Source organism: Paramacrobiotus metropolitanus, unplaced genomic scaffold, assembly GCF_019649055.1.
Source record: "Paramacrobiotus metropolitanus isolate TYO unplaced genomic scaffold, Prichtersi_v1.0 Parri_scaffold0000002, whole genome shotgun sequence".
Taxonomy (NCBI): Eukaryota; Metazoa; Tardigrada; class Eutardigrada; order Parachela; family Macrobiotidae; genus Paramacrobiotus; species Paramacrobiotus metropolitanus.
The window spans coordinates 1123712-1150183 of NW_026570222.1; the positions used below are offsets into that span (position 1 = coordinate 1123712).

Sequence of the window (26472 nt, forward strand, 5' to 3'; positions counted from 1 at the left end):
CGGGAACGAACCTCCAAGGAGTAACCGGAAACCAGTATAGTGGCGAAATGAGCTATATTGATGGGGGGCACTACAGTAAAAGCATACCCCTGGACCTAATACACTCGCTATCGTGCAAATTGTGTTGTTTCCGTCTCTTAAACATCAAAATAAATTAAAACATCTTATTCCCGATAATTAGACACTAAAAGGAAGGACAGGTCGTCAAAATTTCGCAAAAGAACGGTGAAAGGAAGAACACATCGATGTCGAGTCGAACCTCAGCATAGGGGAGTTACGAGCCCATGCTGACATTTTCGATTGAGCACGTGCTCGTATTTCAGTACTTCCGGTGAAACCATATTCAGTTTTACAAATTGCAGTTTTCAAGTTCCTTGGTTGTACTCCCTTATTTTTCTGATAATTTTGACTAAAATTTTGAAGCAACTATGCCTCGTGAGACTGCAGTGGACGAGAAAGTGCCAGAGATCATCAAACCGCTTGCGATGAAGAAGACACTTCGTGAACCAGAACTGTGTAAGATACGCGAAGCCCCGGAACTGTACGCAGAGTCTGTTTGGAAGGAACCGTATGAGCCAGTAGCTCCAGTTCCTGTGCAGGAATCAGATGTGGGAGACCTTCTTCAATTCGATGATGAAGAAGTTTCTGGTCAGGAAGAGCAAGCCTCACAGGGAGAGCAAAAGGCAAGCGGCAGCGGGACAGTATCAAGCAGCACGCCAGTGCCTAATGAGTTCCCTGTCAGTATAGTTGGCGCAGTGCCGAAGTGCGTTTTGATTCTTCAACAGCATTTGCTGGAAGAAGAAGAGTTCCGCAAGCGTCACGAGGAACCGGATCAGGACAAGCCCCTTCAGCCAGAGCGACAGAGATGGGAAGCGGAGCAGTTACGCCTGCGATTGGCTGAACAGCGTGGCGGAAACTATTACACCACCGTCAAACCGAAACCAAAAAACCTTCCTCTTCCGGACTGGCATGTCAAGTATACAAGTCGTATGACTCCGGAGCAGATTCAAAATTTATCTTACGAGAAGTTTATGCGCATGTTCGCGCGCCAACAGAAAGAGCACTACGACAAAATTTTGAGCGGACGAGGCCCATATTGCGAATATGCGTACCCGCGGGGATTTGGTTTCGACTAAAGGATTGCTGAATATTTTCTCGGATTCTTTTAGTTCACTCTTTTTCCTGGTTTATGAGTTTCGGAAACTTTATTTCCCCTGATTTCTTATGCTCATTATTTCAGTTTTGTTAGTAGAGGAAGTGCATCTGCTTGCACTTGTATTTGACTGCTACCGCGTGTATAGATTTTATTAGAATTTTATTAGAACCTTATCAATAGTTTTCCGAATTCACTTGCGTTGCCTGGTTGCCGATTGATAATAATAAAAGCAATAATTGTCGATCTCGAACCATAATAATAAAAACTGACTGATCTGAATTGTGGCATAACATGACATGATCCACCGGAAGTTGTAACATCTAATATCGCATAACACGACATGGCGAACCACCGTTATATGTTTTCGAACACAAGGATTGAAATCGGGAATAAAAGCCAGTAATAACTGCGTAGTGTATGGGTGAGCAGTGGCACTTCTCCACGCTCAGGTCTAGAGTTCTATACCCGGTGAAATAAACATTTGTGATTTAGAATTTAGTTTTTTGTCAAAATTGTGGAATAAACCTTATAATAATATTTTCCGTGATTGCACAATGAGCTTAAAATGTGAAATTACTGTAGTAGTGTAGTGGTCGCCACTGCTAAATAATGCTTCGAGATACCAGGTTCGAGACCACAATAAGAAACTTTTGTAATAGGCTCATTCATTTTTTGCCATTTTTACGTTTCAAATATGGCGGATACAATTTTGGCGATGGCTAGATTAATCTTAAACGTGAACTCATGTAGTGGTCTAGTGGTTAACAGATCCTCAACAACGGTTTAAGGTCGCTGGTTCAATACTCAGCGATGGCGGTGATTTTATAAATAAATTTAATTTTTAATCCTTTTTATGGTTCCATCATGTAGAATCACAGTTTTAGAGACTATTGGTCAAAATTTAAAATCAGTAACGCCGTAGTGGCCGAGCGATATGTCACTCATCTCCGATAGCCGAGTCAGCGAGTTCAAGTGTCTACATGGCTGTCAATTTTGCAAATTAACTGCCTAATAACTATTTGAAATATATATTTTTCAACTCCTTGTAAACAAATTTAATTTTTAGATCAGGAGAATAAATGCGATGGTGAAGGGAACAGATTTTAACACCAAGTGACTATTTATACAATTCCGGCACTATCCGTAACAGTATAAATTACTAAAGCCGTAGTGGCCGAGTTGTTTACGGATTCTTCCTTGTTGTTGCCAGAATCTAGAATCGAATCCCAGCAAGGGCAAATATTTTGTAAATAAAGTGCCGTAAATTAAAGTGAAAAATATCTTTTTATCTCGGTCTTAGTTTATCTTAAATTTTATTTAAGATGAGAAAATCTGAATGTCGCGGATTGAATTTTGTGAGAACATCGCGTGAAGATTTATACAATAGCGGGATTTTAACACACTTGCAGTGGAAACGGCATTTTTAATTAAAATGAGTACATGGTTTAATTATCGAAGATTGCTACCAATGAGAATATCGACAATATTATTCAGCAAATCCAGATGAGATTAGCTCACGAAGGAAAAACAGAGCGCAGGAAATTTCTCAAACTAATTTAAATCAACGGGAGGATTTCGCAGACTTGTTTGGTTTTCCTGTAGTGGTCGGATCACCGACGCGACGCTTCAGACTGGCAACACTCGCGTCTGCTTCTTTTAAGTTGTGGCGGAGTGAATCAGCGATGGCATTGAGAGTCTGTCCCGTAGAAACAACCTCCGTACGAATAATATCAGCAGAAGTGGGCAACACAGTGTGAGCGCGAGCAGGACGACGAGTCGGAAGGGATTCCTTCTCGGGCGCAGCATAACGGAAGCTCACAGAAACAGGAACTTCTGCACTGGATGAGCTGGTTGACGGTCCAGGATCATCCACAACCTCCGAAGTAGCCACAGGAACACGCACATTTCCCAGTTCAGACGCGGCATTCACAATAGCAGAACACATATTGTTCACGGTGAGATCGCCAAAGCCATAACACAAATACGGGCAATCGGCCTCGTGCGGCTTCATCCGGATTGCTGTAAAATTAGAAAATATGAGTGGAGGAAAACGGCATATTGACAGCCTAATTAACTTAAAATCAAAAATAAAAATAGAAACTTACTGAGAGTGCGTCCAAATTCGGTCGAGAGTTCTCCAGCGCGTACCGATTTCATCCGTGCATCGACGCAGGGATGAATAAACAGCGTTCCATTCCCAGTTCGTATGCGTCCCAAACGAAGCAGTGCCAGCAGTGCTCTACGGAATTGGACCAGAAAATGTGGGATCTTCACAGCGTAAGTGTTACGCAGCCACACGAGTAATTCCTGGCGAGTAACCCCGTATCCAGCCTCAAGCAGTATACCACAGATGGCGGCACGGAGTTTATAGGTCTGATCGATAATTAGAACGGGACGACGGCTCCGAAGACGCTCAGCTTCCCCCAGGATGAATCGTCCATCCACATGTAGTTGTTTCAACAGAAACCCCGCGGAAATATTTTCCTCCAAATACAGTTTTACACGGGCGGAAGTGAAATCATCATGCAGAGTGCACAAAAACTCCTGCATATCCATTATGTCCACTAGTTCGCCCTTCATAAAGGCATCTAGGAGGCGAACCTGAACACAAGCCTTCATTGCCTCCTGACGACGAGCCTTCAAAGTTTCCATGGGCTCCAGCGGTTTCTTGAGCATCGCGGCAACATCGTTGCAAAGACGCCGAGTTCCGCGCATATCGCCACGAGAGGGAGCACTCAGGCAGTACATGGCCCCTATAGAGCACGAATATTAATTAACCGAAAATAATGATAATAATAAATATTAAATTGTTATAGAGAAGGAAAAACAGAAGATGTCAACACAATAAGATCAGAAAAGGAAAACAGGAATAAAGTTCGCGATAAGTTTTGAAAAACCCGAAAAGTCTAAGTGCTAAAATACCGGGAGTCAGCCGCACGCGGGCAGTAGCTTTTTCGAGATACCGAATGTATCCCAGCTACTGTGTGCCCACGGAGAACCCCCGCGCAATTTTGGTTCGGAAAATCCGGAATTGGTGTTTCCGGTCTTCCTTTTATCAAAATATTATTAAATAGCACCTAAAAAACATTTCTATCCATAAAAACTATGGCAAAGAACAATGGTTCATGAAATATGAGCGAATTTCCGTAATATTTACTCACCGGAAGTAGAGTGCCCGTCGACAGGCAAACCACCATGTTATGGCACTGACATGCAAAAACCGTATAGTACAGTGTGTAAAATGCCGCAGTCGACTTGAAAATTCTTAAGTTTTGAAGTGCTTCATCTTACTTTTGATATTTGATTTCAAGAACCCTCATTTTTGGCTTCATTCTTCGTTATTTTATGGGTTCTTTGCACAAAAGCTTGTTGGGAAGCATGTCCCGGCGATTTTCTCCTGAAATACCGGAGCCAGAAGATGCAGTACCTTGGCGACCCACACCGCCTACTCGCCAAATGCGTGAGCGTGGCATTCTGGAAAGACCAAATGCAAACCGGCATCCGATGGGCTATCAGCCTGGATCGGGGGCGGATCGTGCGGAGCACAGAGTGACGCGAGCGCAGGCTCAAGCTGCGGATTTTGCGGAAGGATCCAGCGGATCGAGCAGCGCTGAAGAACAGCCACCCCCAGTTCGCAATTCAGACCGAGCAGATGTCGTTCGCGGGAACCAGCGCCGTGGCACATTTGCAAGCACGCCAGAGCAAACACGTTGGCGAGGACAGCCTTCCTCGTCGTCCAGTAATAGCAGCACCCCACCTGGCACCGGTAATGCTCGAATTCGGCTGATGGAATCGCCGGAATTGTCCGAGGAAGACAGCGGTACCAGCGGACATGCTGCAGGTAGCTTTTTACGACTTTATTTTCAATCTTTTATTTTCAAACGGCTTACCATCTAATGGCATTCCTCTGAATTTGCCCGTGGTTAAAGACCTAAATTAAACTCTTACATTTAATTTAAATATAACACGACATGGCACACCGATATTAAATGGAAGGAATTTTTGCTATAATATTACTATTTAGCAGGAAATGGGAATGGTGTTGCACGCGTTTCACGCCCCGGGTTTGCCCGACGAACTGGAGTGCCGGAAAGGCCCGTCCAGCGCAGCAAGCGGCCACAGTTGAATGCGGTAGGCCTCGGACGAGAAGATACGGAGACTGAGCCTTCTTCGGTCGACTCAGTAACACTGAAGTTTCCTGATTTGGCCGTGGCTGACGATAGGGATGATATGGCCATCGCCCAAGCCGTTGATCCAAGTGTTGATATCGCCGCGCTGAACCAGCAACAAGCGGAGGTTAAAGCTGCGGCTGAGAATGCTGGACGGGACAGCGAAGATTCGGGCGACGACGCCGACGCCGAGGATGGTGAAGAAGCGCATGGTGATGAGGACGCCAGTGACACCAGTGGTTCGTTGGATACGGAAACGGATAGCGACTCTGCGACTGATCACTCTATCAGTTCTGAAACCAGTGTGGAAACCAAAGCTGGATGGGAGCATCTTCAACGCATTAAAGCAGAACGCCGGGTTCGCTTCAGCAGTCTGATCGGATCTATTAAGCGCAAGTTTGATGAAATAGATGAAGAGGCCGGAAGTAGTACGGAGAAACCGGAGGCTGTCAGCATTTTCCAGCCCCTGTCTACGATTACTAAGCCGATGGAGAAGAAAGATGATGCGTCTGATTCGGACAGCGAAAACGAGCGTGAAATGCGGATTTTCGAAGATTCGCTTATTATTTATTCGGACCAAGAAGATGCCCCGATGCCTGATTTTGAGCATCCGCCTATCCTGCCAAAAAAGTCTGTTGCGGAAGTTGCTATGGAGGAAGCGGATGTTAGCGACTTAGTGGATTTTGCTGATGAACAGCCAGAGGAGGAAGAACAGTCTCAGCTGCGCATCGATGATGACGAGCAAGCGGAAAATGTTCCAGCAGCAGCGGCAGTAGTGCAGATGCAGGTCGTCATCGAGCAGCAGGAAGAAGAGCCACGCTCGGGGGAGTTACAAGTTGGACAGCTGACACCAGTCCGCAGCCCCATTTTGGATAATCGTGGTATTTTTCCTCTCAACCCATTTGTGCCATCGATTTTTATCAAATCAGCATAGTTAACTTTCATCTTTCGTATGAGCTTGTTGTTACGATTGCCTTTATAGCGAGATTAATTAGCGATTTATTGCTATATGATATTTCATCTCTATTTTTGTAACCTTAAATTGAATTTTTGCGCCTTTTGTACGTCCGGAATAGCTGACTGCAGTCTTTTGTTGCCGCGGTGTGCCTGGTAAAATTTTTAATCTGATGATTTGATCATGTATGGAGAAGCCGATGCTGTGACGTAATCTATCTAATTCCTATTAAAAGAGCTTTAACCTGCGATGGTGATTGGTTAGTTTGAATGCAATTTGAAAGTGGGGAAATTTCCCAACACACCGGCACGCTTGATCAGAGAGCAGGCACAGGTATTTAAACGGGTAAAGCAGCACAGATTGCACAGTGCACCGTCTCATTTTAAAATTTGCACTTTTTTCAGTCACGCCGCACAGGCTGTGTACTAGTTCCTTGTTATTTCGTTATTCCGTGCGGAACTTTTACTTCACTCTTTTGCTGTCTAAGGTCACTTGTTTCAGTAATGATTTGCTATGCCGCCAATTGATCCGAACCGAGCTTTTGAAAAGCTCGTTGACGCCGTATTTCAGTCATCGCAGACGGCGCAACAACAGCAACAGTATGGCTGGAGAGGGGGATACCGTGGTGGCCGTGCGCGCGGCGGATTTCGCCCGTATCGCTCTATGTACCATCGAAGTCACGGAAGCAACAACATCCGTCGTGGGCCATCTGATTGGATCCGTGGAGGCAGACCCTTGGGGGAACAGGGTCCTGCTCCGAATGCTGCTGGACCAGATGATCCGGCTCAACGAGTGGAGAATTCCGGCGTCCCTATGGAGGTCGACGTCGCGAACCCTGCGCAGGCGCCTCCACCAGTTGAAGATCCGAGTCGCGGAGTTGTGGGCCAGATTGTCGCCGCTCCTCCTCATGCTGATCAACATTTATCAGGCCCGTCTGTCCTGATTGTCGGAAGCGTGCCAGCCAGCGTAGCAGCATTACCACAGCAGCCCGTGCAAGCAGTACCAGCAGTCAGTGCACTTCCGGGATTGCCACCTGGAGTCGATGCCTTTGCAGTACCGGTGAATACGAATCGTGACCGTTCAGCTTCGCGAGACCGAATCGGGAAGCCCTCGCATGATTTTGTGCCTAATTTCGTTGCTGACCAAGAGTTACTCCAGCAGAAGCAGCGAGAATCGGAGATGGAAAAGCGACGTAAGATGGCGGAAGAAGTCAGTCGCCGTCTGGATGCTGTTTCAGCCTCGTTGAGCTCGGGACAGACAGGATTATTTTCCTTGGCACCAAGCAGCAGCAAGTGATATGGTAAATTTTCACTTATTTATTGTTGATTATTACTGGTCATGGGCAGACATTTTTGATTTTGTTGTTGTTCTGTGATATTACCTGACCTGACCTAAATGTTGTTGCTCTTTTCAATTTTGTTGTTTTGGATTTTTACTGGTGTGTGGCGTGTCATTTTCAAAGGCCACTGAATTGTTTCTTACGCGTTTTGTGTGTTTGTTGTTAACGGAAATGGGACAAATCCGGTTAGACCGTCGTCCCCAAGTGCAGTATCAACCGTACGCAGCCCTCAGGGACCCTAAAATAATGAAAGGTAAAATCCAAAAAAAAAAATAAAAAGCTAAAAAGGTCGTCTGGGTGCTTGTTCCTTCTAATTAGTAGTTAAAATTAATATCAAGTACAAACACTCAGTAAAATATGAAATACAAAGAGCTAAGCAAGTACAACCGGTCGTACAAGCCAACCAGTACGGATAAGCGAAAACTCGTCGTGCACAGATGCAATAGTACAATACCAGAAGTCAAGCCTTTAAATCTGAAAATTTAAATATATGGCCAGTACGGTACAAGTTTTGCCACAAGTACTCGCTAGTTTTCATTTGTAGCCGTGATCGGAAGCCTACACTATCATGGCGAATAAATCGCAGCGCAACAACACGTTTTTCCAGCGTTACGCTTCGGGTCGAGAGGAAGAAATGGCTTCCTGTTTAGCAGCAGCTTCTGTGGAATCTGTCAGTAAGATTCCTGTCATGATTGGATATGCGCAGCGCCATGGGTCCTCGATCGCCACTGAGTTTGGATCGCCGCGTAGCTATCGTACTGGATCCATTTCGTCGTTGTTCTCTATGCCTGACGAAGAACGAGAACCGAAGGAAGCACCGAATCAGCAAATGGTTCGCGCTGCTCAGCTGATTAACATGGCACCGGATATGGTCGATACCGTTCCTCTAGATCAACGAACGATTGGAAAGGATGTTATTTGTGACGGTATGACTATTCAGCGTTGGGAAAAGGTTGCCCCGCTACTGTACCGAGACACTGTGGAGCAGTTGGATGGAGGCGCCCCGCAGATGGCTGAACCACATTCTGCGCCTACGGCATCGGCCAACACCGGAGGATTTGGCTTTTACGGCTTCCCGCTGTCACCGTTGAAGGAGAACTTGTCGGAAGTGCGCTCCAGCAGTTCGAACAATAAGCCTTGTAAGTTGTGCATCCAAGAGGACAAGGAGCCTAACACGGTTTGAATGGTTTGCGTATCTTTTTACCGCCCATGTGTCGATAATGACTTCGTTTCCAGTTTTAATAAGATAATAGTTTCTTTATTTTTGTGCTGTTTTGCTTCACATGATAACCTGTCTATTAATCTGGAAAAGATGAAGTTACGTAGCGGAAGCCGATAATTCCAATTAAAATTAAAAATTAGAATAAGCGGTACAGTGTATTTCCGGTTCACGCACCAACGGAGTGGCAGTCTGATACATTTCCGGTATACACATTGCTGCATCACGAGTGGATGTCCACAGCTATGTTCAGTACATAAAGCAAAAATTGAGATTCTAACACGAGTCACAAATTTAGAAAACCGTGCAGCCCCTACAGAGTTGTCTCTGAGTCTAAGATGTCGGCCAAGATCGTTACTCGAGCTGCTCGTCGCGTTGTTACGCGTGGTGCCAGACGTTTGGGCATCAGAGCTTTGGAAGCATATGATCGCGCTCAGCAAGAATGTCAGAATATGCTTGCTGCGATGATGGTTTATGTGGAAACGATGGAGGACATGGATGAAGTCCGACGTGAGAATGATAAATGGGCTGAAGAAGAACGACAGGAAGAGCATATTCGGGAGATTTTGCGCATGTTCGAAACGGATGAAGAATCTCAGCGTTGGATTCGGACGGCAAACTTGTGTGTAAATTTTCGTGGTCGACTGATGAAGAAAGAGCCTGAGGAGCCTTGGTCGTCTCCTGCTGCATTTGATATCAAAGGCTATGAAGAGTGGTTTTCGGAGTGTATGGGCGATGTTCGGGAGCCAACTCCACTGCAAGAACCTGAAGAACCTGTCGCAGAAATGCAGATACTGGAGCGAGAACTGTCCCCGGAGATTCCTTACTCACAGGTCGTGCGACTGGATGATACTGGTAATGCTCAGGAGAATGTGCAGCCTCAATATGTCTCCATTATTTCTCTGCATAATTTCCCTCGTCTCGAATAAATTATGGCGGAATTTTTGTGTATTATATCCGATTTTTCATACCTTGCACTTAATTCTGCATTTTGTACATTTTTGTAGCATTTTTTGTCGAAAATTCGTCAGGATTAACCCACGAAGTATTGGTACAGATCCAATAATTAAAATCACTGTATAGCATTCTCCGCAGTTTAAAGATCTGGAAGAACAGCATAAAGTAATTCAGTTTAAAAATTATCATTAAAGCCTAGTGCCTATACAGAACACAGAAAATTCATCACATGAAAGGCACAGTAGTACGCAGTAGATTCTAGCCCCCTGGATCCTGGACCTCCTCCTCGTCAATCCCATGGACTTCCGGATGCCAACGACGCTAGGATCCACACATTAACATCTCACACGGATCAGGCGTACAGTCATTGGGCATCGGATAGACATGCGTGGATTGTGGCGAAGGACGGGAGATGGATCAGGGATGGAGCGCTCACAATCTCACGGGATGTTGCGGATGGACTTGTTTATGTTGGCGGGAGCCAAGAAACGTTTGTGGGGGTGACGTGTGGAGGAGTACGTACGAGGGATTCCACCGTACATCCACTGACTGTCCGCCTTCACCTGCAAGTACAACACCGGATATCAGCACCGATCAGTTCTGTGATTCGTTATATTCATGGCTTAGCGGTGTATCTGATGTTTTTACTTCTGAGTCTATTTAAGTCTGAGATTTTACTAATATCGATAGGGATTGGAATTCAGTCTTGGATTTCTGATCTGACGACTACTTGCTTTTAACTTTCCTTGTGTTGTGCATATGATTGTGTGTTAGCGGAGTAAAGCATCTTCTGTGATTATCGACGTTCGTAATTTGTATCGGATTATAGCGTGGTAAACACGGTATGCTCGTACTTCGTCCGACCCGCATATGTGACGACCGGAAGTTAGGAGAATTCTTCAGCACAATCGCTTAGGGATTCCTGATCTTCGTGTTCCTGAACCTACCAGATTCCGCACATTTCCCGTGATCCGTTGTAACGATTGAGACAAGAGCTGCGATACTCACTGAGCAAGGCAGGGATAGTGGTTACGACGATCCCGTCCGGAGAGTCGTTAGCTAATCGTGTACTTCTTTGTACCATTGGCAACCTCATAATACGACACGCTTTTTTAATCAATTTTTCCCTCTTTTACTCGCTTGAATATTACTTGGATTATATCAATCTGTTAGCGCTCATAAAAGCTTATCATACCAAATTTTGGGTTTATGACGATACTGGCATAGGATCGGAAATACGGTATGTGAATATGAAATTATGAACAGATTGCTCACTACCCAGGAATGCATAAGGCAGGCGCGACTGCCGCGCTGCACGCACATACATACCAAAGCAAAGCATGTCCTGTGTGAGTTTGCTCACTGGCCAGTGTGTAGCGGTGTTCCAGATGTGCTCGATCAATCTGCCTTTGCATCATTTGGCCCGTGTAATAAAGTTTGCATTCGCCTATTCGGACATAATTGTATGTGCAGGTGATCTGCTCTTGTAAAATAGCTGGTTCGCTAGCGTACTTAATTGTTGTAGATCATGTTTAATCATTTGCAGCTTCCTGTTGATGAAGTTAGATCAAGGCCATACTAGTTTAAAACAAACAAATTGTGTTACGAAGCAGCAGGCACATTATCGCAGCTATGTTGTTCGCTCATTTCATCTGGCTTTGTGCAACGGCGCGTTTCCTGTGGGCTGTAGCAAAATTTGCAGTTTCCAGATTTGGCCTTCAAGAATTGTAGAGTTGCATGGTCCTATTCGGCCCAACCAACCTGCCAACCGCCAAAAAAACATGGCTGTACCAAAAAAGATCTTTGTACACCGTTGTTAAATGCGTAACAACGATTGACTGACAGTGTTTTGGAAATTGCAAAATTCATAAGCTTATAAATGGACAACGCCAACGGGGAGATAAAAACTGGAAAGCAGACTGGAACGCTTGTATTCCGTTTATCCGGTGGACGACCATGGGGATTTACTGTGAAAGAGGTCTTTACGGAAGGGAAATCGGAAGTGAACGATGTTGCGGATGTAATACTAGTCATTTCCAAGGTAAAAAACTTTTACCAACTCTATACTGGGTCTTGGTAATTTCGATGACTTTATTAAGTAATTAATACTAGTATGATAGGATAACTCGGGGATGTATATTTGTATATTTACATATGTGTATGCTTTATGTATGCTTTAGCGTGCGAACAGTTATACGAAATTTTCACTGAAAGATATTCAAAGTTCAGCCTTGGCGATGCTGCGGGTAAAATTATGTCTTTCTTTACGGTAGCTGGTTGTTACAGTGTTGCAAGTATTTTGCAAGCAAATCACTTGTATAACTAATCTGATAACAGTTTTCTTTGGGGCATGTATTTGCGACTTCCTTTATCGTATTGTAGCGATAGTATTTGTACGAACGATAAGACCGCCTAGTTATGATGAATCATTCCATCGCGTTATGAATTTGTCCATTTTACCGGCTAGTTTCCTTTCTCATGAATTTCTAGAATTCAGTCTTGTGCTCAGCTTGCTACAGCTTGCATCTACTTGATTGTTCCTCTTGCTGAAACCCTTGCTTACAACCTTGCTGTGTTCTTGATTCCCTTGTCATTAAACATGCCTTGAGTTACGTTGTTGCGTTTGACCGCTTGGGATGAACTAGCGTCATCCCAATCGGAGCCACCTGTGTAATTGTGTACATCAGTAAGAGCGTCCTCGGCCAGCATCGTTGCCGGCCGTGCCACCTTTCACACCAACAGCCGTTTAATCGTGGTAAAGGCTGATCGCCACCCCACTAGAACAGTAGCCAGATAGGCCACTGTTACAGTATTGTTCCTAGAAAACTGGCATGCGATGCGGAAGCTTTTGACCAGACACACAGAACGATTTTGGTCACTTCATGTTGTATTCGTACATCTGCACATGTGACGTCGAGTAATAAGTGCATGTTTGCGTATGTTCTGAGTAATTCGAATCACATAATTTATGACATGCGAATTGTAAAAATAATCGATGTTGTTGGGTGCACTTGTCGAAATTTTTGGCATCACATTTTGCTTCTAAGCCGGTGTTCGAGTTTACAGCCTACTACAACTGTAGGGAATTCCGGTACGAAACTACAGCATATTGTGTAAACTTTATTTTGATAATCAAAGGTCGCTGACCATAAAACATTGCAAACTTGTACATAACCGCATTATTGCAACTTGTTGCATTTGAATTGGTTTGGAGAAACTTTGATGAAAGTATATTTTTTTGCAGGTGGACCAAGAAGGAAAGGCCGCAGCTGCTGGGATTCACGTGCGCGATATCCTTGTATCCATCAACGAAAATTTGTGCGCTTCTTTAAATGACGCCCAGATATGCATACAGGAAGCAGCAGATGACCATTTTTTGGATCTCAGAATCTGGAGGTAAGATCATTGAAACACTGTAATAACACCCAAGATTCGGTGAACTTTAGAGCGCGCTAAACGTACTAGAAGTATTCACAACTCCGAAAAAAATGGAAGCTGAAATTCACAGGCATACCCAAACATTTGTGTAGCACTTTCAGGATATGTTTGGTGTCCGCGAAATTGCGTTTTGCACAAATGCACCGTAAGAATGGATTTGTTATTTTATTTTAAGTACAGGATATTTTTGGCTGTTGACACTTTCTTTACTTGCCATAATTTAAAATGAAACGAAAAGGGTGGTAAGGTGTGGTTGGATTAGGCCTTATGTGAAGGTTGTATACTCTGAGATTTTCTTCAGGAATAGCGAATAGATATGAATTAGGAGACCTTACAAGCGTTTTTAGGATATTTGTTTGATAGTTCTGGTTAAATGGCAAAGGTGTTGTTGCTGCGCCTTGCAAGAAAAGCGAGCTGGTAATAAACATAATCCTTATTGTTTTTGTCCGGCTTATATGCCGTTGTGGTCAGCTTAGTTTACCGATTCTTTACTCATGCAGGGCATCGATCGCACTGTTGCAATTGACAAAAAATTTAAATTGTGGCATTTTAAATGTTAAAATCTCTTTAGTGCAGCAAGTTTGTTTTAGGTGATTTTTTGCTTACGTGACAGTAGCGACAACGAACGGATGCACCGAATTGTATCTCACATTTAATTGGTTTATTTTTCTCTTTGATGCCGCTTAGTCCATCTCAAGTTAACTGTGATTTCGGCATATGTTGTGATAACACTTATGCAGTGCAGCGCAAACGTCTTGTTTAAACATCTATATTAACAAATTTATTTCTGGGCTTTTTGGATTTCCACTTATAAGAGTAAAATTACTGCATTGCCACAATCATTTGTGTGCAAAATGAATCTTTTCGGTACCTTAGAATATGGCTCAGGCGCCAGTATTGCTACTTTCTAAATTATTGTCGATAATAGTATGTGCTGTAGCAGTATACACAGTAATTGCAGTCAGTCAGTTGTGACTCGGTACAAATCACGATGTTAATGTAATCTTAAAATTTCAGATTGGTTTGTACGCATTGGTTGAGCGTATTGTTTTTCACACTACCCGAAAATGTAAATGTTGTTGTGTGGTAAACCGTAAACCGAATTGTAATCGCATTTTCTGGAAGTACACACTGCATAGATGACCTTCCGATGCAGTGTTGGCAGTTTAAACGGCAAAAATAAACTTTTCGGCATGTTTTCGCTATTCGTGTTGCCGTTCACGGTACACAGATCCTGGTTGCTTTCTCTTGTGTGGAAAAAATGAAGTGGGTCTGGCGACATTGCATTTGCCCATTTTGTACGTACTTCTAAGCATGTACTGAACGTTATTTTGTCCAAGCAAACCAGTTCGTAGGAATTTTAGAACAAACTGTTCTGTTGTTATTACGATATCTGCACGGCGACATGTAATGGTATCTCCACAAGCGGTGTAAGAATTGAAGTATTACAGTTTCAGTATTGTTTATAGCTATCAAGTAACGCCAAAACGCGTTCGTTTTTTTTGCTACAGTTGGAAGCAAAACAGTGGTTTTCGTTCAGGACCATGTTCGTTGTTTCTTTTGCGACAATTGCTAAACAGTGCCGGTAGCAGCCGAAACAAGTGGCACCTGCTTGCCTTCGATGAGGCCACTGCTGCTCAATTTGTTCAACTGCCATAAATCATACGAATCCTAAACGCGGATGGTCAGTGCTGAGTCGACTGATCATGAGGTGCTAGGCTACTCTAGGGGACATACACGGAGCTTGCGGCATCAGTTGTGTTCGGTGATGCTTTGCGTTTACTGCGCCAGCCCACTCACATCGAATTATGATTGCAGCTTTCATGCGTTGGTCAATTTCCGTTTTGCGAGACCATTTGTTTTGATCTCATTATTATTTTCCTCTGTACCTGACTGGCAGATGTGTGTATATGTTCGATAGGGCTGAATGATGGTAGACGGAAAAGGCCATTGTCACAATTAGCATAGCTCGTAGCCTCATCGGTATCCTGCGTTGAATAATTTATTTGAAGCGTGAGCCGACGAGCGGGAGGTAAATGTGCTCGCCGCTGACCGATTCATTTACGTACCATTGCTTGATCTGATTCGACTCAAACTCCCCGAATGCATAATTGCCCTATGATTTTTTCAAGTGTATCCTGATACCTGCCATAAGCACCGCGACACGAATATTTATTCTGGTGTTGATTATCAGCGAAGGTACAGTTTTCATATTACGCTTTTAATGTTCTACCATGGTTCTACTATGGTCACTTAATGAAGTGTACGAGCTTAATTGGCCTGTTAGATTGTGATTGTTTGGTAAAAATTACACTTATTGAAAGAGGACAATTAGTGACGTTAATAGTTTAACAAACTTACCGCGACTGGGTTTTCTCATTTTGGTTCAGTTAAGGTTAGCCGGATTTCCTGGCCCCGTTTGTGGGTTTTAAAAAGATTTTGAAATGCATGGCGGTACGACAAGAATCCCCTCTGGCGTACACGTGCTTCCGTGTTAAGGTGATTATAGCGTATAATTATTGTTGAACTAAATTGCATGTCGGTAGCGCTGTCTGAGAAATGACCGTTTAGGTGATTTTCCCCAGACCTATCTATAGTCGACGTCTTGATACTAGTTGATACAACTTGATAGTATTTTATTTTGACGCGAACAAGAAGATGCACATGAATTCTGTGATTTCCAGTGGCAAGCAATCAGCTTCGGCGCTGACTTCGTGCTTGCTAACTCTGACAAAAGATAACGTTTCTGAAACATTTCCCATATTTTCGGTCTGTTAGTAAAGAAAGATTTCACCTGGCTATGTTGATATTTTTTATTAATACTTAAGCTAAATAATATAAAAATAGCCTTTAGGAAGAATTTCTAAATTTTTTGTTGCAGAAGAATTAATATGAAAATTACATGGTATAATAATGATTGTTATATGCCACTTTTCGAATACACGGGTATTCACGAGTCAGTGAAGCACTACTTACTGTTTCAGGCCCGGCCTTTACCGGTAGAGTTGACCTAAAGTACACTTGGAATACTTTAGCAAAATAATCTTCAGTGCTCCTCATGGACACGTTTAGTATTTAATTGTTTACCAATTCTAAACCAGTATTATTGATCTTAATGCTCTCTATTACTTATGTATTTAAGTCGCCTGCCATTTATTAAACGCTCTTGAACGGAATTTTGTCATCGGATTGACCGCCAAGGTCTGCTTTTGCATTGATCTACCGATCCATCTGGCCAGATTAGCCAAATTCCAGTGTGCAGCTTCAGTTGATACCGCGATCATTACGAGCACCAGTAGCGTGACAGCTTTCTTTTGTCCTTGTTAGTTCTTGCTATCAGTGTGATATATTCATTCAGAAAATTAACTGTCAGAACTCCTTTCATTCTTCTCACTAAAATCGGCGATGATTTCAAATTATTACGGTAGTTGAATCATGTTGGTTGGTAATTATTACGGTAGTTGGTCATGAGTTGGATCGTATAATAAAAATTACTATAGTACATCAGCGTCCTAGCATCGATCAGTTCCTTTAATTACCGTATGGTGCGCATACGTTTTTCTGAAAATTTGACAAAATGTTACTTATCCGCTCCGTAATCTGATGATACGCAAGCAAAAGAATTTTGTTGTGGATTTTCAGTTCCAGTGTTTAGCTGTGAGCATCAATTTTACAGTTCTGCTTGAATTTACGTAATATTATTGTGCGTTTTGTGCGTGGCGGCTGTATAAAAAGCGTAAGCGGGTGTTTCTGGATTCTTTTACCTTGTATGTACTAAACTTTTCATTTCGCGTTCAAGTGCAGATAACAATGCGTGCTGATCGGTGAATTATTCCATTGGTATAAGCTTAACTGATTTGAGTAAGTTTATGGTGGTCATCGTGCGATTCGAACTCATCCCAATGTTCTGCAATGTTCGCAGGGAGGATTCTGCAGCCGATGACAGTGTAATCTCAGTTGTTACCGAGAGGAAATCCCACCACGACCACACAACGTCTGGATACACAGATGGTTATTCTGCCGACAAGGACGTCCCACCATTGATCACTAACGCCGCAGAGGGGGAAAACACATCACCACCTGGCGCAAATGCTAAAATGGACAGCCCGTCGGAATCATTCCTCTCTGGTATGCCGCTTTCAGCGCGTCGTAGTAGTTTATACGCTTCCCAGCCGCTGGCCATGTATCGGACAGAGAACATTTCGTATACAAAATCATCATCCCGGGCTTTATCTCGTCAGTCAGTAGATGCTTCCAATTATCCTGTTTGTGGATTACCATCTAGTACCCTTTACCGGAAGTCAGCCACAAGTAAAAAAACCGCATTTGTTGAGCCCTTACCTTATCGAGGGTACGAGAAACCATTACCGCCCGTGCCTGGACTGCAAGAGTCGTCTTCATGTGTGAATATTTCGTATTCAGCACGGAAATTTGATGAATCTTTGAGTGGTATGGAAAAACAACAGTCGGGTGTTTATGGTTCAAGGAGTAATTCGACCTTGGAGGCAGCCGATATAGGAACCCCTGTGCCGCCGGTCTCGTCTTCGTTGAGCGGGCTCAAGCCGAAAAATCAAAGAATGATGGATCTTCTGCACAGTCACCACGTATCTAATAATAATGTCTTTCACGCAACGCCTTCCTGGTCACAGACAGAATCTCCAGTCATTACGCCAATTATGCCTCCACGCATTGATCATAAGAGCATTCCGCGGCACAGCCTGCCTGTTGATTTTAGCCAACGTTCGGGATTTGTACCAGAAGAAGTGACAGAACTATCGGCTACTATACGCAGTTTGCCACTGAGCATTTCGTCGCAGCAATGCAGTGAACATTTCCATGACCCTTCCCTGCGCGATTATAGTAGCGACGGGTTTGGACTAAGCGGAAGCTGCACTGGGGACAGTGTAAGCAGTGGTCTGTTGTCATCGCGGTCATCCTTATCGTCGGGACCATCGGTTTGCGGCCTTAATTTGAATGGAAGTCGTAGCAGTACAGCCCACGCGAGCAAGGTTAGTACGCCCGGGAGCGAGTGTTATTTATGGTTGCGCCCGTGTGTTTAACACCTATCGATTGTGAACGAACAAGCATCGAGCAAAAATCTTCTTGTGGTATTTGCTTTTTATATTGCAGTAATGGTGTTTAGTTTACATTTATGCAGACGAATACGAAACAGTCGCATGCTTCCTTTATGTCGTAAAATGAGAACATGATGTGCAATAGAATCCGCCAAAAGCACTTGAGAGGTGCGGCAACTTGCGAAACGTAAGCTAGCATGGCTAATTTATGAGCAGTGCGACGGAGCGCAGAAGTTATCGTTTGACCATATTCCACTTGGCCGATAAGAAAGTGGCTCAGTCCAGCTTCTGTATTGATGGTTTGTGTGCTTGCAGTTGAGTGGGGATCGGATGAAAAGTCGCAAGAATCTCACAAACGCCTCGATATCCTCCGATGAGCTGGACGATTCGGCCAGTCTCAAGACCAATCGCAGGTACAAATACCGTATAATGCATCTACGCTTTACTTATTGTCAAAGTCAAATCATTTGAACAAATGTTGGGCGGCTTGATGAGTGGCGAAGTAAACACGAGGCTTTTGTGCCCGTGGTCTGGGTGAACTTCGTTGCATGTCAGATTTTCAACGGTTACCTCCCTTATAGTTGATTAATTACCAACCACTTTCCAATATTTCGCTGTAATGCGAAGAAACAAAGTACTGGCGCGGGGATTGCTTCTCCGATATGTTTGCGAAGCCTCAGAAGCTATTTAAACTGCTTCTGTGAGATGCGGATTAAATGTCTAACCACACTTACCACAGCATTATAACGCAACAGGATTTTCATTCTCTTACTTGTAGCTTGTTAGTACCACCGTTAACGATAATTTATTTCTGTAAATTACAGAAGTTGACGACGTCCTTTGCGTTTTTGTATTATTTGCCTGACCTTGTATAGGAAATTAGGACTTAGTTAAAAAATAATGCCGACCGGCAACCAGTGGTCCGCTGAATTGGTAACCATATAATATCCCGTAAGCAGAATCTGTACATATTATGCATCCAGTACGACATGCCAGGAAACTCGATACTCTGCTGTGTATTGCCCTGTTTCCTGTAGCCGAAGGGAAAACGGGTCAACAACCTGGCGTCTTCCTGTTCGCATCCGAATCTCCTGTTTGTGCCCAATGATCGTAGCGAATGGTGACTATGTTTTGGTCACTCAAGGTAGTGAAGTTGTGAATCAATAGATACAGGCTAGGCCGGTCATGAAACCTAACCATGGCGCTAAACTGATTGTAAATAAAATTCTGTTACCTTCTGACTGCATGGCTTCTGAACCCCGTAAAGTCGAAGTGTATCTGTAGAATTTTCTATTGTACAGTTAAGTACCTGTAGTCCTGTATTATATTTTTTTGCAGTTTCATGTGAATACTTGAGCTACTGCTGTTTGTCGAGAAGGTACAACCAGTTCTGAGTTCGTTGATGATAAATATTCGAACTAATGAGGCTACAGTAAAAGCAAAAGATCTGAGTATCCTTACCCAGAGAAAAACAATCGTGAGACAGGAAGAGATCTAATTGAATCTTATGCAGCTGTTGTTATTTCGTGTTATTTGTTCTGTTTTCGCTGTATTAATATTTTTGTCTTCGTAACCATTCTGGGAGTGAAATCCGTATATTTTAAAGGCTTCGTGGTATTCTGGGAAAACGTATAAGCAGTAACTGCGATATACAGACGAGATTTTAAGTAGAGTATAGTTTCACCGGAAGCGAAATATAGTATACAGATAGATATGGATATATGTGTAGATATATATGTAGATTTATATATATGTATTCTGTGCGATTAAGTGTAAATTAGAATACCTACTCGTACACTACTCTATTAGTTATTCTACTCTGTAAGTACTAGTTTCATACGACTGAGAGCGCAACGGTACGCATACGCAACGGTACCATCGCTAATGAGGTGTGATTTCGGCTCTATTGTGTCATTTGGAATGAGACGCTCCACAAGGTTAAGCATATGCGTCTATGGGAAAAACACCAGTGCAGTCCATATTTCCAAGTGTATACGCTCTTCTACTTGTTTTTTTCAAGCACAATCAAAGAGGACTTGTTCAGTACAAAAAGTCCTACAAAACTAAACTAATCTTAACAATTTTAGCTGTATCAACTAAATGTCACACACAATTTCCTACAAAAGTAAATGATGTCCCACGTTATAACTCTTGCCATATACACGCACCCAGGGCGGCGAATTCGCTGTACTTGCACAGCTTTCGTTACTCTAGTACAGAACCTGTGAAGTGTGAGCGTCATTTACTTGTCGTTACAACGACTGAGAAAAACGTTTTATGACAAGTTTTTTAGTAACGACTTACATATGTTACACTTTTACTGCCTTTACTTTATAATAATATATTTACAACTTCTGTATTTGCACTTTTTCAGCAATTTATTACTAATCATTAAAATTTTGGATAAAACTGAACTAGTTTTGAAAAGTTTAAACGGATCTTTGAAGTGCTGCAAGCACAAACAATAACGATGTCAATTTTGTAACAACTTAAGCTTATATTACTATTTGAAAATATACTGTAACGTTTGCACGGTGATCCAATATCAATATTTTCGCTGAAAGACGTTTTCCTTTGTATCATAAAAAGTATATAGTAGTAGCTAGTACTTGAAACTACTATTTTGTAAACACTATCTGAATTATTTACATATCCTGAAGATATCCCAGAAAGCGCATGCGCGCCCTATAACATCCTAAATAAACTTTTACAGTATTTAGCGGGCGTTTTTAGAGAATCGCAGTTATAATCAAATTAGCTACTACAGCCATTCCACAAGATCAAGCAATTGTCGTTAATCCACAGGCTATTCACAGAATGTTTTGGAACTACTTACAGTAAACACAATTCAAAAATATTTTCATTTTCACATTTTGCGTAGCATATAATTTCAACACTGAACTCGCAAACATATTTGCACCATGTCAGTGCAAAAGCATGGTTAGATTACTTCCATGTATACTCGTATGACATTTCAGTAATAAAGTGTATAACTTTGTTTAAATGTGTTATAGTAAGCGACATTAAAAGCAAAACGATATTAAACGACGAAACAACAGAGTGATTCCGAATAGAGTTCTGCATATGGCGGTATATGTCTCATGATATTCTCTCATTCCAAATGACAAGCGCTACGCACGCTACGCCTCTTATACCCTCGGCACGCCTGATGGTACCGTTGCTAATTCTTATCAGCGCAAGCACCGACCGTTTTCCCAGCCATTAAAACACATCCGTTGTTTGCGCTTTACGAAAAGCCTTACGAATAGATATTTGTTGACAGTTTGACAACTTACCTAGTGAGTTATTTTAATACCGCGTTACACTTACGTTATAGGATTCGTTTCATAATAAATTGTTTCTAAAAGCGCAGGAGTAATGGATAAGGTGACTCAAGGTTTAAGACTACGACGTCATTTTTGAATTTTCTTCGCCGAACCGATTTCTTCTTTCATACTGATAAAGTTTTATTTGCTTGATATCCCAAGGAATATGAATATTTACAGTAGCTTATCATTCATTCTGCGATAAAAATATGTGTGCCTCACAGTGCCTGCTGTTTCTCGCAGTCGGGCGACTGTTTTAGTGGGTTGGTCCAAAATGACCATTGCGAATGAATCACCATTTATACCCGCCTAGGTACCTACTAGCTACCTACCTATTTTCAAGCAGTGTACTGCTTGTTTCTGTTCCCTTTCTGCGCCAAGGAAAGTGCTGTGTGCTCACTCTCACACTCACAGACCATAGTCACTGAGAATCAGCCTATGTGCACGGTACCGTCGGAACGCAAACCGGATTTGTTTCCACTACTGAAACTGTTAGCGTTAACCACACTGGTGTTTACAGTAGTTACAGTACTTAATATTTTTGCCGATTTTGTTTCTTTGCTGATCTGATCGCTGGATATCTGCCAGACCAAAGTTTCCACTTTCTTTCTTATTAAACCAATCACCGCCTTAAAGTGGAATTTGCGGTTGGTTTGGCGTGGACAGTCTTTGGTTTTTTACATGTTCAGCTTGCACGGCTTGCATCAGCGCTTCGGCGCCTTGTATCTGTACGATTAGTTGTGGTATTAAGGATTTGCGATGGATTTTATGAAGTACAGCAGCGCATGAGCTTTGTAATTTTGGAGATACCTGAATAGTATTCCAATACTGGTAAGGGTACATTCGACATTACTCCGATATTACTCCAATACTGCGTTCTTACAGGTTGTTTTCTCTGTCACTAGCAAGTAGCAGGATCAGGCGTGACATGACGTAGTTCAGTTTTTCTTCTTGAAGCCTTGTAGGCTTGTAGTACTGAATCGCACTCAGCTTGCGATTATGAGTTATCAAAATGGTATGCGGTTTATTATGCCGTTTTACGACACCTGGCCCTGAATCACGCAGGCTCTCCCAGTACCGATCATTTAATAATTTTCAGCTGTTGAAAACAACAGATTTGGTACAGCTGATTTGCACTTACATTTATACTGACTAGAATAATAATTTTATGTTAACGCATTCTTGTGAGATCCCAAAATGTTTTTGTGATACAATGGTTTTTTTACAGCTCCGCGACTGATCGAATGTCAAGTAGTATGCCTGGTTGCCGCAGCGGTAATAGTGTTGGTGATCTCTCACGCGAAAAAGGAAGCAATGCGCAGCTGACAACCGTCAAAGAAGTGCGCACCTTCCAGATGCGACCGAATTTGAACGCGCTGAAGGAGTCCGGTCCCAGTGATTCGCCGTCCAGTGTCCGCTCCAGTCCGGAGGAATTTCAGCATATTCGCAATGCTTCAATGGATTCCTCTGTTTCCTGGCAGTCCAATTCCACCACGAGCAGCGGATATTCCTCGACAACATTATCGTCTTCCAATCTCTTGGGGGATAACAGTAATGCAGGGACCGATCCAGATTCGGCGGTGCAGCGCAGGGAACGCTCCAACACTGCGTAAGTTTCGTTTTCTTTCAGTTTTTATGTGAGTTGTCTGCATAAACTAAATTGTGAAATTATCGACCTATCCTGACCATGGATCCCCTGTTTGTGTTTGTACATATGCATTCGAAAAAGGTAGACGGGATTCCCGAGCAGGTTAGGAGCAGTTTTTGGTGAAATCATTTAGTATTGTAGATGTAACTCGTTTTGATTGCCGAAAGAACTTTTATAGTGGCTGCAGTGCATAAGTTACCCTGAAGCAGAAAGCTCCATCTCGGTGATAGTTAACTGTTAAGTACTGTTACCACTACAGTGAGTGAATCGGAAGCACTTGTTGCTGTGATTTTAAGAGTTGTTACCGGTTTGCAGGTTTTTTTACTGGACATTTGATCAAGTTTTAATTAAGTATCTTTCCCGAAAACTGCTCCAAAATAAAAAAAAAAAATAACCTGGAATCTGTTCTAAATCACATTAATATATGGATGATATTAGTATTACGCTGTACAGATATAGCATTAATGTTTTTGTATCATTCATTTGTTATCGTATTTGTATGTTTCGGTGTTCTTCGTCCAAGACGAACGGACGTCCTTGACCGTTAAGTTCAATTGTCAACTTCTGCAGACCGGTAACTGCGACGCTGACGGATGTATCTGTACAATCATCGGCTGACGATAATGCCGAGCGATGACATTTGGGCAGGCTGCTTTTGAACATTTGTTTCATAATTGTGTAGTATGCCGAAGGAACGCACCACCTTAGGTCACTACGAATGTATTTGTTGAGTATTGTCGAGAACGTACGCATGGTGTTTTATTCCACTTATAATAGAATTGCTGATTTACTCTCTTGTCTTGAGTGTTCTCGCGCGGTTTATGTGTGTTACAACCCGAAATTTTGAATACTTCGAAGCTGGGTTATCGAACATATGGTAATTAAGGTTTTTTAGGAGAATAACACATGTGTCGGCAAAGGTTTATTTTGTTTATTTACGATTCGTCATGGGCAGTATCATTTTGTTTTTGCACAGCTCGAACTTCGTATATATGTGAGCTTCTAATATGCTGATGCGTTTTTTGCAGTGATGCGGGTGCGTCGTCTTTGGATCGTTGGTCAAGAAGCACAGCAGCCCACAACGAGACAAACGAGCAGTCTGATGTGCCCGTTCGTTCCATGTCCGTATCGGAAATGGTGCGTAATTTTTCGGGAACGAAACTCTTGCCCAAAGCCCCTAATCCGCCTCCTAAGCCGCGGTACACCCACCTGCCTGCTGCGCCAGCCGACGCTGAAGTTTTATCTGGCTCAAGTCCGCCAAAACCAAAGAGTGCGCTATCGCAGCACGGACAGAAATCTCAGTCGATCCGACCAACGCAAGTCACGTTTGCCTCCATGGAGGATGTGCGTGTACTGAGCGATGCTCCCATTCAGAGTGCACAAGGACGTCGTTCGTCCACCGCGGAGACGCCGTCCGGGAGTTATCCGTTTCCGGGCGAGGAAATCAAGCCGTCTCCGGTGTTGAAATCCATTGTGCGCCATTCTGGAATAAATTATCCCGTACCTCCACCGAAAAAACCGGCGCTTTCCGTTAAACCCAATACGATTTTTCGAACGGCCGTGCATAGCATGGTGCTTGGTGCGAAAAATACGGACGATTCCCGTCGCAAGAACTCTATAACTGAAGAATCACCTGCGATGTTGGAAAGTGAATCGAATAAAGAAACAGGAGAGCAACAGAAATATGTGCCGAAATACAGAAAATCAAATGAATCGGCAGAACAGGCCGATGTGGCAGAAATTCGGGCAAGCGTACCCGTTATGGAGCAGCACGCAGAAATTGACCAGCAAATGGTAGTTTTGTCAGAGAAGGAGATTGGTAATGAGAATTTACCGCCATGGAATAAGGATTCCGAGCTGAACAGCGCCAAGGTAAGTTTTTTTTTAATTTCAACTTTGCTCTTTTTCTAAGGGTTTGTTTAGTGACTGAGTCACTAGAGTTTAGTGATTGAGTCAATTATTACTACCGCAGAGACTAGAGTCACTGTGACTCTAGTAATAATTAATATTTGGTTTCGGCAGTTTTTCTCTGTGCGAACGTTTCGTTGATAATCTACATATAAACGCAAGTGTTATATTGCTGGGCAATTTATTTATGTTACGTTGATGAGATGAAACCAGACTAACCTTAAGATTGGCATTCTTTCATTTTGCAGCGAGAAATTATTGAAAGGTTAAGTGCCAAACTTGACTTATTGCGGGAGGAACAGACTAGCTTGCAGGAAGAGATCAACACTACTGATCGGTGGGGAGACAGTATTTTCCAGAAGTTCTCAATAAAAGCCACAGAGCCAGATCTGGAAAAGTACATCCAGCATCTACGCGAACTGGAAGAAATTACAGCATTAAGCATGAGCCTTTCTAGCCGCATTGAACGTTTGGAGCTCTCACTGGGACAGCTAACGTTGCCGGCTGATGATCTGGAAGCTGTAAGTTTCCGTATGGTTTGCCCATTGCACACTCAAAAACAATGTGAGTCATTTTTGCAGACAACTTTGAAAAATAAGAGAAGCAAGCTATTAACTCAGCAAGAAGAAGCCAACTACTTGCAACAAGGAATTGAGCGCCGTCGAAAGGTATTCCAAACCATTCTAGCAGAGAAGTACTTTGACCGAGATGGATACGAAGATTATGAAGACTTCTTCAAAACCAAGGCAACGCTGCTGCGTGATAGCCGTCAGCTAGCGGATAAAATTCGATTGGGAGAAGAGAAGCTCTTCTGCCTTTTAAACTCCAGCATCCCTGGTTGACTGCAAATAACTGGGGTTTTGTATAAAATGCAGTGTACCGGTTATTTTGCTATTGTTTCTTTGTAATGCAGCTAAATGCAGTTGGTGATAGAAATGGTTGTTTACAAATTCCGACGTTGTCGATCCATTGCGTATTTCGGTAAACTCTTTTTCTTTTGTGACTTCCTTTTAGTGACCAAACGGAATTTTTGCGCTGCAGTTCAGTTTTCTGTTTCATGTTATTGATCTTTATTTAAACTTCGTAGTATCTGGTACGGAAATCCTGCATCAGAATGCAGTAGTCATAAATTTTTTTATGGTCAACAAAACGGTAGTAAAGTGAGAAAGTGTTTGGTTGGATCACTTCCTGTTGTTCGTTTTACGGTTTAGTTTGTGCCACTCAGGTTTATTAGTCTGGCAAATTTTTTAAGTTACAGGTGCAGGTTTTGTGCGTTTGGTGT

At 42.9% G+C, this 26472-nt stretch overlaps 2 protein-coding genes across 5 annotated transcripts; both read left to right on the forward strand.

The window, feature by feature from the left end:
• The first annotated feature begins 5386 nt into the window (after positions 1 to 5386).
• Positions 5387 to 6259, forward strand: LOC129588607 (uncharacterized). Its single transcript, XM_055482919.1, has one exon. It carries the CDS (start codon positions 5387 to 5389, stop codon positions 6257 to 6259), a length of 873 nt encoding a protein of 290 aa, XP_055338894.1.
• Positions 6260 to 10050: 3791 nt separating this feature from the next.
• LOC129582199 (protein Shroom2-like) lies at positions 10051 to 26369 on the forward strand. Of its 4 annotated transcripts, none has more exons than XM_055473650.1 (9): positions 10051 to 11258; positions 11342 to 11836; positions 13040 to 13191; positions 17156 to 18242; positions 18624 to 18721; positions 22863 to 23243; positions 24311 to 25154; positions 25439 to 25711; positions 25772 to 26369. In XM_055473650.1, exons 2-9 carry the CDS (start codon positions 11675 to 11677, stop codon positions 26030 to 26032), a joined length of 3258 nt encoding a protein of 1085 aa, XP_055329625.1. In that variant the 5' UTR covers positions 10051 to 11258; positions 11342 to 11674; the 3' UTR covers positions 26033 to 26369. The 4 variants fall into 4 exon arrangements, with proteins under 4 accessions (XP_055329625.1, XP_055329633.1, XP_055329642.1 ...); XM_055473658.1 differs by having other exon boundaries at positions 10051 to 11035; XM_055473667.1 differs by having other exon boundaries at positions 10051 to 11035; positions 11505 to 11836.
• The last annotated feature ends 103 nt before the right edge of the window (positions 26370 to 26472 follow it).

Coding starts and splice junctions, on each gene's coding strand:
- LOC129582199 (XM_055473650.1), top strand. CDS start 11,675: ATGGACAACGCCAACGGGGAGATAAAAACTGGAAAGCAGACTGGAACG. Junction 18,722..22,862: donor AGTCTCAAGACCAATCGCAG/GTACAAATACCG, acceptor GTTTTTTTACAG/CTCCGCGACTGATCGAATGT. Junction 25,155..25,438: donor CCGAGCTGAACAGCGCCAAG/GTAAGTTTTTTT, acceptor TTCATTTTGCAG/CGAGAAATTATTGAAAGGTT.
- LOC129588607 (XM_055482919.1), top strand. CDS start 5,387: ATGGCCATCGCCCAAGCCGTTGATCCAAGTGTTGATATCGCCGCGCTG.